We start from the raw sequence: 16,243 nt of genomic DNA, 5'->3' as shown, positions 1-16,243 counted from the left end.
TTGGACTCACATACTTTCCCCCTTATCCTCTGCTGCAGCATTGAGGAGGAGTCCAGAAGCTTTTTGTTTCTGTTTTAGAATAGGTATAACCATCTGTGTCATCTTAACCCAGACAAACTAGCTAATTGTAACAATGATTAGTTGAAAGAAGCAAACTTGAAGACCCTTAGGGGCGCACTCATATAGCAAGTCCCACAAGCATCAGTGCTTTTGCTCTCTCTTCCCCAAATTGGCTTGGTGGAGAGCTCCCAGAACAGCATGGGAGGGGGATTGTTCCATCTGGAAAGCTGAAATGCTTGCACTGTCTGAATGATTGCCATAGCACTATGTTGAATTTCTCTCCAAGTTTATGAAGCTTACTTGCTTCAGCCAGAGGGCGAGGAACAACCAGGCTTCCTGAAGTTCATTCCGTTAATGCTAAACCCATGGGCCTCCAGTTGGGACTTTCAACTCCCATCATCTTACGCCAGAATGGCCAGCGGTCAGTGATGATGATAACTGGGAGTCCAACACCATCTGGAATGCCTCAGCTTCCCTGTCTCTGCGTGGTTGAGCTATATCCAAATGCAGCCATAGAATTCAATAAGCCCTAACACTTTCAGCCTGCAATCCTAAAGCACGCTTATTACTATCTCCTCCATATACATTTCGTAGTTGTGTCAGCAGTCTGAATCTGTATACCTCTCACTCACTTGTCTCCCTGTGTGATGAAGGACTAGTTGTAAGTTTTCTCAGGAAACCAGAAAGCAAAGATGTTTCATTTAATAGGGGGGAAACAACAACTTTCCTCCCCTGCAGGAACCCTCAGCATCTGAAGAACTCACTTATAGGCCAGATAATACTGTTACTAATATTGTAGAGGCCTATCCTCTGCAGTTTTTGCTTGACTGTAGTTGATAAAGTATGCTTGTAGTAATATAGTGATAGGTAGAGAAATGTGGGTATGCAAAAAGTATTTATCAGGAGAGGAACATGAGGCTGTGAAGATCAAGACCTATCTATGAAAACTGACTTTTGCATAACTAGCACCCATAGCCATAAACACAAGGAACAGCTTTAAAATGAACTACGTTCTGCCCCAGATGCCCAGTTTGTACCCTGCACTGCAAAAAAAGACTTGCTATGTTCTCTTCTTGGGCTTAAAAGTCTTCTAGTCCATAGTGTCTCCTTTTCTTCTTCTTCTTCTGTACAGCCCATCAGCCACCACAATCTCCCAGTGAGTGGCCTTTTTATCAGTGCCGTTCATCTCCTGTTCAGAATTTGGTCCATCTTCCCATTCCGCCACATTGCCTACCTTTGTCTCTCGAACTGCCCTTGTTCAATCGCAAACTTCTGAAAGAAAGAATGAGTTTGGCACTTTGAGATCAGGAGATACACAAAACTTTTATTTCACAAGGTTTTGTTCAATCTCCCTGTCCCCTCCTCAACCGCCGTCCAATCTCCCCTGCCCCAATGGTCCATGCTCCTTCCCTGAGGCAACTCAGTTCTGCTGCGAGATGCTTCCTCGTCTGAATTCTTTCTTCCATCCAAGTCTCAGGGAGACTTGCTGACTGGATCTCTTCCCCCTCCCTCCCCTTGAAGGTTTTCTATTATGGCTTCTAACTAAAGAATGCCCCCCCAACACACATTGTATGTACAGGAGGAGGGTCTAGGGCCTGTAGATTCTCAGCAGGTGAGTTAGTTGTGCTCCGCTTTCATTCTGCCCCACAGGCAGTTTGAGATCTGGGATGCAACCAGTCTCCCGACAAGGGCCTGAAGTCCAAGCTCTGAGCGCTGTCTTCTCTTCTTCCCTCCTCCTCCTCGTCACCACCCAGTGGATTTTGCACGTTGGCCCCATCAGGGCCTTTGACCTGGTCAAGCGACACCCAGGTTGCAGTCCAGAGTCACCTCGGACCCCAACCTGTAGTCTTCAGGCCGCAAGCCTGGGCATCGACGTTTGGAATTCCTCTCCCGCAGGGGGGAACGAAAAACCTCAACGCACAAAGATGGGCTTGTGCACTCTCTTGTGGCGGATGAGGGTGGTTCTCTTGGTGAAACACTCTCCGCACTCCACACAAATGAAGGGCTCCGAGGGGGCGACGCCGTGGTGAGCCACGCGGTGGCGCTCCACCTCGGAAGGTGCCCGGAAGCGCTGCCCGCATTCCGGGCAAGGGTGCCCGATGGGAGAGTCTGTGTCGTGGCGCAGGCGCTGGTGTTTGACCAGGCCGGCCGTGTGCGCAAATCCCCGTCCGCACTCCGGACAGCGGAATGGCCGGGCACCCGTGTGCGTCCTCCGGTGCTTGGCCAGGTTCTTGCTTTGGGTGAAGCTGCGCCCGCAGTCCCCGCACGTGTAAGGGCGCTCTCCCGTGTGTATACGCTGGTGCTGGATGAGATTGGAGCTCCAGCTGAAGCTCTTGCCGCAGTCCCGGCAGACGTAGGGCTTTTCACCCGTGTGCGTGCGCCGGTGCTGCACCAGGTGCGAGTTCTGCGAGAAGCTCTTGCCGCAGTCGGTGCAGGTGCTGGGCCGCTCGCCGGTGTGCGTGCGCTGGTGCCGCAGCAGCTTCGACCAGTGGCTGAAGCTCTTGCCGCACTCGTTGCAGATGAAGGGCCGCTGCTTGGTGGAGCGCGAGACCACTGCAGCGGCAACCGCCCCCTCGCCCTCGCCATAGCTGTCAGGGGCTAGTGGGCTCCCCTGCCGGTCCACTGCTGGTCCTTCCTGCTGGGAATTTGCCTTCCAGTTGGACTGTCCATGCTGAATGCTGGATTGGATGGTCTCGTGCTCCAGATCATCTTCACCTTTGTCAGCTGTAGGGAAAAAGAGCCACATAGATCAGCCACAGGAGCAATGCACCAAGACCCACAGGCTGATCCCCAGAAGTCAGAAGAACGGGTCTTTAAGTTTGAGGCTTTCAAAAATGGGAACCCACCAGGGCTGAGTTTAAAAACAGCCACACACCTGCTCCATAATACTACTACTACTACTACTACTACTACTAATAATAATAATAATAATAATAAATAATTTTATTATTTATACCCCGCCCATCTGGCTGGGTTTCCCCAGCCACTCTGGGCGGCTTCCACCTGAATATTAAAAACAATACAGCATCAGACATTAAAAACTTCCCTAAATAGGGCTGTCTTCTAAAAGTCAGATAGTTATTTATTTCCTTCACATCTGATGGGAGGGCATTCCACAGGGCAGGTGCCACTACTGAGTAGGCCCTCTGCCTGGTTCCCTATAACCTCACTTCTCGCAGTGAGGTAACCACCAGAAGGCCCTCAGCGCTGGATCTCACTGTCCGGGCTGAATGATGGGGTGGAGACACTCCTTCAGGTATACAGGACCGAGGCCATGCAAGTGTTATGAAAAAGCTAATGGTGCAACCCACATTTATTATGATAGTTTGTATAATTTCTCCCATTTGGCATAATTTTATTGCACCATTACCACGATTTTCCCTAAGTGGCCAAGAAAAGCTGGTTTGGTTTAAACTTGCCAGTGGTTGTCCTGTCTGCATGCAAAACACCAAAATGATAGCTAGTGTGTTTGCCCATGACCCTATTCTACATTTCAAATTCAACTTCAAGTTTACCTTCCCGCTGGAGCGGTACCTATTTATCTACTTGCACTTTGACGCGCTTTCAAACTGCTAGGTTAGCAGGAGCAGGGACCGAGCAACGGGAGCTCACCCCGTCACAGGGATTCAAACCGCCGACCTTCCAATCGGCAAGCCCTAGGCTCAGTGGTTTAGACCAGGGCGTAATAAAAATGTTGTAATAATAATAGGATCTACACAAGGATGTGCAACTGGGCCAAGCATCTCACCTACGTAGACTCTCCGTACAATCCCGCCATCATCTGAGCTGTGGATTTCCACATGACCTGGGTCTTCACAGTCCATCTCAAAGAGCTTTTTCCCCCTCCAAGCCAGAATGTTACTGCTATGGGGGGAATGAGAGAGTTGAAATCAGAGGAAGAACCAAGCATTTCTGGAGTTGGTAACAGATGTTCACAAACAAGCAGTACTGGGTGAAAGGGAACATAATTGTCTACTGCTTGAGATCGCTCAGCCTCTCCTCTGACTAACAAGCCATGCTCTCTCTTGTCTTCTGGTGGGAGACATGCTGGTAGAGCGAGGCCTATCTAGCTCTGCTAATCTATGACCTCCACTTGGGAGGACTCAACCTCTACAACGGAAAAGTGCCAAGGCTTCACAAAATTGCACACTCTGATCTAAAAGCCCTGCCCTGTAAAGCCCACCCTGCTCAGCGGTGACCAAAATGCACTCTGCACGCGTTAAGCAACACTTTTTTTGTCGTGCCTCAACACGTTTCAGGGTTTGAGCCCCAACCTTGAAAATATGTTCCAGGGGTATTCCCAAATCAAACTGTGCCTTGACCACAGAGTACAGAGCAAAAGCACTCCAGTTACCAGTGATTTGAATCACATCCTTTCACTGGGAATATGAGAACGCCTCCTATCTCACGAGATGGGGAATCAGCTACTTTGTTCTGAAACTACTGCCGTGGTGTAGACCTACGGTCTGCAAATAAAAACATCCTGAAGGTCCCAGGCCTCAGAGAGGTTAGGCTGGCCTCAACTAGAGCCAGGGCTTTCTCGGCTGCGGCTCCAATCTGGTGGAATGCTCTATCACAAGAGACTAGGGCCCTGCGGGACCTGACATCTTTCCGCAAGGCCTGCAAGACAGAGCTGTTCCACCAGGCCTTTGGTCAGGGCCCAGCCTGACTCCCTCCTCTGGCAACCTGCACAGAACTTTGCTTAACGGTTGCCATTAATTTGATTTTAATTAATTGTTATAATGAAATGTTTTAGAATGTTAGATTATTTGATTGATTATTTGATTGTTGTTAGCCGCCCTGAGCCCGGCTTTGGCTGGGGAGGGCGGGATATAAATAAAATTTATTATTATTATTATTATCAGCCCCAGCCAGTATAGCCAACAATCAGGGAAGATGGGAATTGTAGTGCAGGGCCCTGAAACAGGGTTCAGTGCTACCAGCCCAGCATTTCCTGAAAAGATACGGGGGAAGACCAGTATATAACTTAAACCTTGTTCCACTTTTATTATTTAACAAGGGAGGAGCCAAAAGGAACCATTCAAATAAAATACCAGATAAATTGCACCCATCATTCATTGGCCCATCTAGCCCAATGCTGCCTACACGGGTTGGCAGCGGCTCTACAGAGTTTTAGGCAGACTTCTCTCCCAACCCTACCTGCAGATGCCAGGGAGAGGAGGTCTCCCCCCAAAACCTGCTTCTCCCCCCTCGCCCACTTCTCTTTTAATTGTCCCAGATTGAAGCAGGAACCTTCTGCACGCAAGAACATATGCTCTCCCGCGGAGTTATGTTCCTGCCCGGTATGCATGCAACCTCCCAACAAAATGTACTTCAGAGTTATTGCTCTATCCATAGGCAACTTTAACCGCTGAATCAATGGATTAAGACCAATTGCGTTTGGCAGGATTCACTGCCAAGAAACTGCATGGGATTGCAGCCATGTAATCAAGCTACTGGTGAGTATATTCCTTTTCTAAAAAACGTTGATAACTGTGAGCCTCCCACAATATGAACCCAGTCAACCAGAAGAACATCGGGGGGGGGGTGGAGATGAGGGCAAAAGAATGATGATGATGATGATGATGATGATAAGAAGAAGAAGAAGAAGCTTGTAGCTTGTTGCACATGGGGACCTAGTGACAATGAAAATGAAATAATAATAAGCTTGTTGCACATGGGGACCTAGTGACAATGAAAATGAAATAATAATAAGCTTGTTGCACATGCGGACTTAGTAACAATAAAAATGAAAATCAGGCCACTAATGCCTAACCATCCTTATAAAAGGTAAAGGGTAAAGGGACCCCTGACCATTAGGTCCAGTCGTGACCGACTCTGGGGTTGCGGCGCTCATCTCGCTTTATTGGCCAAGGGAGCCGGCGTACAGCTTCCAGGTCACGTGGCCAGCATGACGAAGCCACTTCTGGCGAACCAGAGCAGCGCATGGAAACGCCGTTTACCTTCCCGCTGGAGCGGTACCTATTTATCTACTTGCACTTTGACGTGCTTTTGAACTGCTAGGTTGGCAGGAGCAGGGACCAAGCAACGGGAGCTCACCCGGTCACAGGGATTCGAACCGCCGACCTTCTGATCTGGAATTCCTAGGCTCTGTGGTTTAACCCACAGCACCATCCTTATAACAACATATTACAGAGGAAGGGCCATGTAAACTCCTTGCACACACACAAACAAATACAAAGCGCAATCACGTGGCTGTTGCGCTCATGCCACAATAAATCTGTGAGTCACAATACTTAGAGAGAGCTTCAAATAGTGTCTTCTAAAGTTAAAAACCAGCCAACAGCACCTTCCCGTACCCCAAACCCCCAACCCGGTTTTGCACCGCTCAGGAAGATAAAGACTCATCCCCACGGCCGCCTTACTCAGCCCCGGAAACCTCTAACTTGATGCCCCGCAGCGATGCCTCGCTGCACCCCCGAAACCGCAACTTTGAAAATGACAGCTTTCTGTCTCGCCCGAGGTGGCCATCTTGGGATCGAGCAATGTCATTGGGGGCAGAGGCGAGCAAGCAGGTGGTGGAGGAACGGGGGAGGGCAATCGGCGGCCAGTCGGACCCCGAAATCCTGCAGATCTGAGCCGCGATGCCACATCCCCAGAGAGAGGGAACCATTTCGAGATTGCACCGACGTGAGAACGAGAGAGAGAGCGCGCGCGCAATGGGAAGAACAAGGAAACTCACACCAAGGGTGGCAAGAAGGGAAGAAATCTGATCAATAATAAGCATGCAAAGTCTTTTGCAAAGTGAAAAAAAGGGCGCAGTGCTGCCCATTCGGGATGCGGTTTGCAGAGGGAGGGAGGTCGTGCCTGGCGATGCTTCCCTTGCAAATCTTGCCAATTCCGCTTGCAAATCTTGCAAATGCAATGATCTCCCCCCCCCTCCCGGTATCTCCCATTCCCCCCCCCCCCCCGCAGATCCCTCGGTTCAAACTCACTTGCCCTGGGAAGATGAAGGAAGCAAGGTAACCCGTTCTGATTTATTTTTATTTTTCCAGACACCACCCCCCACCTGAGGCAAGAGAAAGGAGGCTGAGCCACGGCTGCGATTGCACTCCAGCTCAACTCTCAGCTCAGCTCAGGGGGCTGCTGGGAACAGGAAGGTCCCAGTTAGATTTAATCCCCTATTCCACCTCCTCTCGGCTGCTGTATTTCCTGGTGATCGCTAGGAAGAGGGAGGTATTGCTAGCTCTATGGTTAAGAGATGGGGAGGGGGGCGGTGTTGTCCTAGGAAATCAGCATGCTTTTTTGAAAAGGAAAGTGGGGTGTCTATATAGATGCACCCTGAGGGGTGAAAGATGCCGTCGGAAAAGTAGGTGGGCGAGTTTCTTCTCCCTTAGGGACGGGGAGGTCAGCAGCTGTCTGAGAGCTGTTAACTTATATGCAGAATTCATCATGCGAAAGGCTGGGCTGGATGAATCCCAAGCCGACATTAAGATCTCCGCAAGAAATATCAACAACCTCAGATATGCAGATGACACAACATTGATGGTAGAAAGTGAGGAGGAATTAAAGAACCCTTTAATGAGGGTGAAAGAGGAGAGTGCAAAATATGATGTGAAGCTCAACATCAAAAAAACGAAGATCATGGCCACTGCGCCCATCACCTCCTGGCAAATAGAAGGGGAAGAAATAGAGGCAAAGAGAGATTTTACTTTTTGTGCTCCATGATCACTGCAGATGGTGACAGCAGCCACGAAATTAAAAGACGCCTGCTTCTTGGGAGGAAAGCAATGACAAACCTAGCCAGCATCTTAAAAAGCAGAGACATCACCTTGCCAACAAAGGTCCGTATAGTTAAAGCTATGGTTTTCCCAGTAGTGATGTATGGAAGTGAGAGCTGGACCATAAAGAAGGCTGATCGCCAAACAATGGATGCTTTTGAATTAGGAGACTCTTGAGAGTCCCATGGACTGCAAGAAGATCAAACCTATCCATTCTTAAGGAAATCAGCCCTGAGTGCTCACTGGAAGGACAGATCCTGAAGCTGAGGCTCCAATACTTTGGCCACCTCATGAGAAGAGAAGACTCCCTGGAAAAGATGGTGGGAAAGATGGAGGGCACAAGGAGAAGGGGACGACAGAGGACGAGATGGTTGGACAGTGTTCTCGAAGCTACCAGCATGAGTCTGACCAAACTGCAGGAGGCAGTGGAGGACAGGAGTGCCTGGTGTGCTCTGGTCCATGGGGTCACGAAGAGTTGGACACGACTAAATGACTAAACAACAACAACACCCTTTTCTTTGGCGATGCACCCAGAAGGTGCCTGCAGAAGACCCTCAGAGTAGGACCAGGGCCGGCCCACCCACGTGGCAAGATCTTGATGTGGATATTTGTTCAGCTGAGATTCTGGCATCATTGCAAGGGGTTGGACTAGATGACCCTTGGCGTTCCTTCCAACTCTACAGTTCTATGATTCCATCTTTGTTCCTCTTATTCCCTGGCGGGGAGGTGGGGCATGTGTGCCATTTTGTGGTGTTGTAAACAAAATCTGCCCTTTTCCCCTTATGGGGTATCCAAGAGCCCGTATAGAGTCCTTACGTGGGCTCCCTATTGGTAGGAGAAAATAACAGAGGCCAACCAGAGAATATTGAGAAGCAAAGCAGCTAGTAAGCCTAATCTTTATTGATCTGATGCAACAGGGTGCTCCCTCCACACGCAGGAGTTTGGATGACACACTAAGCCAGGGGTCAGCAAACTTTTTCAGCAGGGGGGCGGTCCACTGTCCGTCAGACCTTGTGGGGGGGCGGATTATATTTTTTTGGGGGAAATGAACAAATTCTTATGCCCCACAAATAACCCAGAGATGCATTTTAAATAAAAGGATACATTCTACTCATGTAAAAACACGCTGATTCCCGGACTGTCCACGGGCCGTATTTAGAAGGCAATTGGGCCAGATCCGGCCCCCAGGCCTTAGTTTGCCTACCCATGCACTAAGCAAGCCGCAGCACAGCTCAACACAACAGCTGAGCGACCAGAAGTAGAGCAAAGTTACCTAAAACAGTACAAATATATATATATATCTGCAACCACAGCTGCTTGAATGCTATTTTCCCAAAGATGGAAAGAAGAAAATGTCCCGACTAAAGACAAATGGCGACAGAAACTACTGGATTATGCAGAAATGGCTAAGTTTAACAGAAGAATAAGGAATCAAGAGGACAAAGTTTTTAATAAAGAATGGAAACTGTTTATTGAATATTTACAAGACTATTGTAAACGGATTAAGACATTAGCAGGATTAATGTAAAAATGTGTAGTGATATAAAACATATTGAATATACAATATGGGGGGGCACTAGGGGCGCATTGGAAGATGGCCGACAATATCATCTCTCCGGACCACACAGGGTAATTAAGAGGCTGTTATGGGAGTAGGCAGCCTCCCTTGTTGCCCCAAGGGAATGGGGAACACTGCCCTTGCCTGCTGTGCCCACAAATCACCCCCAAATTCAAAAGAAGGGGGTGAGGGCACTAGGCAGAATGCCCCCATGTGGACTTCGGCTCTCCTGGACGCTGTCTCTGATAGCGCACTAGCTGCAGGAATTTGGAATAATTAATTACAAAAGAAGCAAATGCACATATTTCAAGTGAAGAAGGGGAGTTAAGACTGCTAATTGAAGGGACCTCTGCGAAAGAAGACGACGGGTTGGAGCAATAGGAATATTTTACGATGAAGATACATCAAAGGCTGGGTATGTCGGCAACGGGACTGAATGGGGGGGGAACCTTTTTTACTTTTCTTCTATGTGATTAACCAAGAACCCCTCATTAGAACCGTCGGTTTAACTGACCCAAGCAGGATGATTAAGGTCTGTGTGGAAATAAACTTTAACCAAAAGTATGCTTTATGGAGATCGAGAAGGAATAAGAGCTTTTGGAATGGCGCAGCAATTAATTCTGAGTCGCCATCTTGCCAAAGGATTTATAGCCGGGAGGAGGAATGGATGTGTTTTCAGACTGCATTCCTGGTGAATCTCCTCAAAAGTTTGAGAAAGGAGGCAGATTTGTGAAGATTAATGACGCTAAGACTGTTTTGATTTATGGAAGTGACGTTATATGGAAAACGTCTGGATAGGGCTACTGGATAAAAAAAATATCCACGCAGGTCTGCAAACTGTTTTAACCAGCTTGTGGAGACTATCAGAGGTCAAAAAGAGAAAGGAAAAATATATGAAAATAACAACAAGAGATGTGGAAAACAATAAGAAAGGACTGGATAGTACCGTGAACATCATATGGTCAGATTTGTGGACATTAAAACAGCAGCAAGAAGCAAGAAGTTGATTGGATCCCCTTCGGAACTTGAAATATGGGTACCCCCAACAAAAAATTTAAAATTCGGCTGTGTAATTTGGAATTTGTGTAATTTGGTTTGATTTGATGAGATTGGCCGGTTAATAAAAATTATTCTTAAAAAAATTATTATTATTATTATTATTATTATTATTATTATTATTATTATTATTTATACCCCGCCCATCTGGCTGAGTTTCCCCAGCCACTCTGGGCGGCTCCCAATAAGTGTTAAAAACACTACAGCGTTACATATTAAAAACTTCCCTGAACAGGGCTGCCTTAAGATGTCTTCTGAATGTCAGGTAATTATTTATCTCTTTGACATCTGATGGGAGGGCGTTCCACAGGGCGGGCGCCACTACCGAGAAGGCCCTCTGTCTGGTTCCCTGTAGCCTCACTTCTCGCAATGAGGGAACTGCCAGAAGGCCCTCGGCACTGGATCTCAGTGTCCGGGCTGAACGATGGGGGTGGAGACGCTCCTTCAGGTATACAGGACCGAGGCCGTTTAGGGCTTTAAAGGTCAGCACCAACACTTTGAATCGTGCTCGGAAACGTACTGGGAACCAATGCAGATCTCTCAGAACCGGTGTTATGTGGTCCCGGCGAACACTCCCAGTCACCAGTCTAGCTGCCGCATTCTGGATTAATTGCAGTTTCCGGGTCACCTTCAAAGGTAGCCCCACGTAGAGCGCGTTGCAGTAGTCCAAGCGTGAGATAACTAGAGCATGCACCACTCTGGCAAGACAGTTCGCGGGCAGGTAGGGTCTTAGCCTGTGTACCAGGTGGAACTGGTAGACAGCTGCCCTGGACACAGAGTTAACCTGCGCCTCCATGGACAGCTGTGAGTCCAAAATGACTCCCAGGCTGCACACCTGGTCCTTCAGGGGCACAGTTATCCCATTCAAGACCAGGGAATCCCCCACACCAACCCGCTCCCTGTCCCCCAAAAACAGTACTTCTGTCTTGTCAGGATTCAACCTCAATCTGTTAGCCGCCATCCATCCTCCAACCGCCATCCATCCTCCAACCAAATATACAGTATGGGATAAATAATAAATAGGTTTAATTCGGAAATGCAGTAAAAGTATTATAAATGTAAGGAACCGCAGAAAGAGGGGGAGGGGAGTCGAAAATTATAATTTTTTTAAAAGGAGTAAATTGGCTACCATCTCTTCTGGATCCTGTATGCATTTGGCTTGTCCTAGCGCAGCATGAGAACCAGGCCATTGAGTCCCAAAATATAGAAGCCTCACGTGCTTTTGATCCCATATACAACCAAACTAGAGCCAAAACTTGGAATGTGAGTGATTTTTCAAAGTATGGTGTCAAAACCTGACTTATAATTAAATATAATTATTAAGTATAATTAAAGCCTAATTTTTCAGCTTTGCTGATGAATTTCAAGGTGGTCATAGTAAAGTGTTTCTGACACCCAAGTTGTTCTTAAACCCATCAACAGTGCAATTCCTTGCATGCCTTCTTAGACCTAAGTCTCATTGAGTTTGGTGTGCAGCCCACAACCTGTACAGGAGAGCAATGGGTGGGAAAATTCAATTGGAAGGATCAACTTTAACTTTCTTTTTGCAGGCAGATCTGAGTTCAGAAAATGTGCACGAGAACATTCCCTACAAAAACCTGTTTCAGTTTTACATATTGGTCTGCTCTTTTACACAGTATGCGGTTTGGTTTTGTAGCTCGCCCCCACGCCAAACGCTAAGCTACGTGCAGTTTCTGGTGCCTCCTGAGCTGGGACTTGTGCCGGAAACCCTCCCTGCACTCCTCGCAGATATAAGGCCTCTCGCCCGTATGGGTGCGCCGGTGACGGATTAAGTTCGAGCTCACGCTGAATCGCTTCCCGCACTCCACGCACGCGTAAGGCTTCTCTCCCGTGTGGGTCCTCTGATGCTGGATAAGGGCAGAGCTCTCGCTGAAGCGCTTGCTGCAGTCCCTGCATTGGTAGGGCTTCTCTCCTGTGTGTATCCTCTGGTGGGTCAGCAGGTTGGAGTTCTGGCTGAAGCCTTTGCCGCAGACAGCGCAGGTGTAGGGCTTCTCCCCTGTGTGGGTGATCTGGTGCCTGACGAGGTCCGAACTGCGGCTGAAGCCCTTGCCACACTCATTGCAGATGGTGGGCCTCGCGAGGGGTCTTTGCAGGGCCAGGAGGTCCTTCAGCCTTTCAATGCCTTCCTTGCACTGGGACGATACACGAAACGTCCTACTAAGGGCTGTGTTTTTCCTCTGCTGCCTCCCCAGCTTGCCTTGGCTCTCGCAGTCTCTTTCCTGACTGCCGCTGTCCAAATTTCTCCCCTGGGAGTGTTCCTCTGCCCCCTGAAGATCTGTTCTTATGGGGTCTTTCTGGGTAAGGCTGCCTTCCTTCCTTCTGCTCTCCATTATTTTGTATCCTGGAAAGAGAATTCAGCTATCAGCAGAATATATCTAAGTGGGGTAGGAGAGCTGAGGGGCAAAATAATTCACACATGACAACCAATGCTCCCCTTTGGTTTCTGATAGTACATGGGTAGATAAGTCTAAAACAAATTTTCATAGCCCTCTAATGTTGTGTATGGTGGCTCATTTACCAGAAGTAATGTATTTAGTGTTAACTCTGGAAGCTTTATGGGGACGCGGGTGGCACTGTGGGTTAAACCACAGAGCCTAGGACTTGATGATCAGAAGGTCGGCGGTTCGAATCCCCGCAACGGGGTGAGCTTCCATTGCCTGGTCTCAGCTCCTGCCAACCTAGCAGTTTGAAAGCACGTCAAAGTGCAAGTAGATAAATAGGTATCACTCTGGTGGGAAGGTAAATGGCGTTTCCGTGCGCTGCTCTGGTTCGCCAGAAGCGGCTTAGTCATGCTGGCCACATGACCCGGAAGCTGTACGCCGGCTCCCTCAGCCAATAAAGCGAGATGAGCGCCGCAACCCCAGAGTTGGCCATAACTGGACCTAATGGTCAGGGGTCCCTTTACCTTTACTTTTTACTGGAAGCTTTTGAATGTGAAAGGCATCATTTTCTAATTCTGAGAGATACCCTACTGGGGCACCTTGATTCTAATTGAAGTACAGCACTTGACATGCCGTGGTGTTTAAGTATTATATAATATTCAAGAGGTGGTACGCCACAGGATTAATATTTGACACTGTTGCTGCAACTGGCAATAGTGTACGCACACAGGAACAGGGAACTCTGTCCCAAATGCAGAGTGGTCAAGTGAGACTGAATTGGCACACTCCTTGCCACCAGCAGCTCTCTGAAAACATTTGTTGTGTGCTAAAGTTGTGTGCTAGAGTCCAACAGGAGGATTTGTGTTATTAATAATATTCCATCTAGAGTTATGAGTGAGTCCAAACCCAGGTCTGGCTTTTCAGCCACACCATTTGTCTGTTGGGTTCCTCCTGTTAGAACAAGACAAAGGTCTATCCAGGGAACAAAGACTGATTCTTCTGGTTGTCACAGATTATGATATAGTGATGTGATGTGAGGTAAAGGTAAAGGTAAAGGGACCCCTGACTATTAGGTCCAGTCGCGGACGGCTCTGGGGTTGCGGCGCTCATCTCGCTTTACTGCCCAAGGGAGCCGGCGTTTGTCCGCAGACAACTTCCGGGTCATGTGGCCAGCATGACTAAGCCACTTCTGGCGAACCAGAGCAGCGCACGGAAACACCGTTTACCTTCCTGCCGGAGCGGTACCTATTTATCTACTTGCACTTTGACGTGCTTTCGAACTGCTAGGTTGGCAGGAGCAGGGACTGAGCAATGGGAGCTCACCCCGTCACGGGGATTCAAACCGCCAACCTTCTGATCGGCAAGTTCTAGGCTCTGTGGTTTAACCCACAGCACCACCCACGTCCCTCTGATGTGAGATAAGGGTGTATAAAAAAAAATAAGGGATTGCACAACAAGCAGAAAAACACAAATGAAAACTCGATTTCAAAATATTTTCAAATTCAGCCTTGATTATATTTGCAATAAAAACTAACCTGCTGGCTTGCCCCCTTCCAAATACCCTCTGGACAAGGGCATGTTGAGATACAGTCTGGGTGCATGTCAAACCCAGCAGAGCAACAGAGGTCAGCCCCCACCCTTGGCATCTGTAAAATGGTAAGAATGAAGCTACCTTGCAGACAGATAGGGAATTCAGTGCTTTGCACTTCATTGTACTGTACAGCAATGAAATTAAACACCCATGCCCACAATGGGAAAGGAAAAACATCAACCCCCAGTACTGACACTTCAGGAGTGTGGCTTGATTCAGAGCATAGTGAAATGATGAGATTTGGGGGGTGGGCTGCTGCAACAGCTTCAGATTTTTTTTGTTTTTCATACGTATTAACTGGAATGCATTTTATTACAATGATTGTAAGTACAGCACTTTCCCCAGAATCCTGTCACTGACAAGAGTCCCATCTGTCCAATAAAGCACATCTGATAAAAAACAGAGTTTCCTTCCAGCAGGCAGAGTCCGGACCTAGTTGCTGCTGCTAAAGCAAATCGTCCTCCACGCTTCCCCATCTTGCATCTACTCACCGCTGCTTTGGGCGCGGAAGATTTTTTGGTTTTTGGCTGCTGCATGTACCGAGAGATGAGAATTCGCTGCAGGCACCACAGGGTGGAGACTGAGAAACCCAGAGCCAGATTTTGCTCAGCTCCACCAACATTTAAGGTGGATTCTAGGGAAAGGAAAGTCCTTTCTCCATCCAGCCCCAGCCTCCACCTCCGATCCTAGGAGGCGACAGATGTGGTTGCATTCGCTGCTGCTTTCATCCTTGCCTTCCCCTTTGAGCGTCTGGCTGGCTGGCTTTGCTCCTCTCCGGCTGGAGGAGCGTGTCTGGGATGAGGGGAAGGGCTGTCTTTTGTTCAGAGACAGCAGAGGTCAGATTCAGCCAGTGGCATCCTCAGCGATGCCCTTGTTTTAATTGCACGATGCCTCCCCTTAAGTTATCCACCCAAGCATGAAGATACAGTCTTCCAAGTCTAACTTTACTATCTGCAGACTGCAATGAACCCTATTAACGATGATAATTATGATGCTATTTTAAGCGAAAACTCCAGGCATGGAATTCCCAGACGGTGGGAACAGAATTCCCAAAAAAGATGATTAAGCTGTATGTAATGACAGCAGCTAGGATTCTTTATACACAAAGCCGGAAGGAAGAAGTTCCCACCAAAGAAGAATGGATAAGTAAAGGGATGGACCATGGAGGGATGGCAAAGCTAACAGCAAAAATAAGAGAGCCTAATGATTGTTTTGTGGAAGAATGGAAGCTCCTTTTGGAATATTTAAAGAAATATTATGGTATGATCATGGGCGTAAATACGTGGGTTTTTTTTGAGAAGTTACGGGTAAAAATACCACCCCAAAAAGGGGACAGGCTTTGGTTGGGGGTGGACAGAAACTCAGTTAGTTGAGTACTTTCGATGCTGCCCCCGCTATGCCCATGAGTTTGATGAATTTCCGAGCAGGATTTGAACTATGAGCAACAGACAGGCTTAGAGATTATTGTGTCGTGGTTATGAGAGAGATAAGACAAGGGTGCAGCAAGGGGAAGAAAATAAAAACACCATGGAAAACAGGAGAGGAGGTCAATAAAACCAAAGAGAAAATTATTATGTGTTGGAATGTATTTTTGGATATATATATATATATATTATAATAAATTAAAAAATGAATTAGAATAAAAAGGCATGCCCAGATGTTGCCAGCCTTCACGTCATGTTTGCAGACTTCTTTGTAACGCAGAGCCGAACAAAATTGTGCACAGGACCTGAATAATAATAATAATAATAATTTATTATTTATACCCCGCCCATCTGGCTGGGTTTCCCCAGCCACTCTGGGCGGCTTCCAACAGAACACTAAAATACAATAA

General features: G+C 47.8%; 2 protein-coding genes across 10 annotated transcripts in view; both read right to left on the bottom strand.

The window, feature by feature from the left end:
* Positions 1 to 1,364: 1,364 nt before the first annotated feature.
* On the bottom strand, positions 1,365 to 7,594 carry LOC310700579 (uncharacterized protein). 5 transcript variants are annotated; one of them, XM_083490472.1, is made up of 3 exons: positions 7,017 to 7,594; positions 3,809 to 3,921; positions 1,365 to 2,784 (listed from the first exon to the last, which is right to left on the bottom strand). In XM_083490472.1, exons 2-3 carry the CDS (start codon positions 3,882 to 3,884, stop codon positions 1,973 to 1,975), a joined length of 888 nt encoding a protein of 295 aa, XP_083346598.1. In that variant the 5' UTR covers positions 3,885 to 3,921; positions 7,017 to 7,594; the 3' UTR covers positions 1,365 to 1,972. The 5 variants fall into 5 exon arrangements, with proteins under 5 accessions (XP_083346598.1, XP_083346597.1, XP_083346599.1 ...); XM_083490471.1 differs by having other exon boundaries at positions 3,809 to 3,924; positions 7,021 to 7,594; XM_083490473.1 differs by having other exon boundaries at positions 3,809 to 3,924; positions 7,091 to 7,594.
* Positions 7,595 to 11,743: 4,149 nt separating this feature from the next.
* Positions 11,744 to 16,243, bottom strand: part of LOC310700607 (uncharacterized protein) — a 95,718-nt gene continuing 91,218 nt past the window's right edge. For 2 of the 5 annotated variants that reach the window (XM_083490537.1, XM_083490539.1), the window contains exon 2: positions 11,744 to 12,778. In XM_083490537.1, the coding sequence (XP_083346663.1) occupies positions 12,093 to 12,767 (675 nt within the window). In that variant the 5' untranslated portion in view covers positions 12,768 to 12,778 and the 3' untranslated portion in view covers positions 11,744 to 12,092. Of the gene's footprint in view, positions 12,779 to 14,353; positions 16,233 to 16,243 lie in introns of those variants that run through there. The other 3 variants (XM_083490536.1, XM_083490535.1, XM_083490538.1) reach the window with 3 other exon arrangements.

Source organism: Podarcis liolepis, assembly GCF_965112155.1.
Source record: "Podarcis liolepis genome assembly, chromosome: 2".
Lineage (NCBI taxonomy): Eukaryota > Metazoa > Chordata > Lepidosauria > Squamata > Lacertidae > Podarcis > Podarcis liolepis.
The sequence above is the reverse complement of the archived record's forward strand: the minus strand, read 5'-3'. Positions and strand labels throughout refer to the sequence as shown.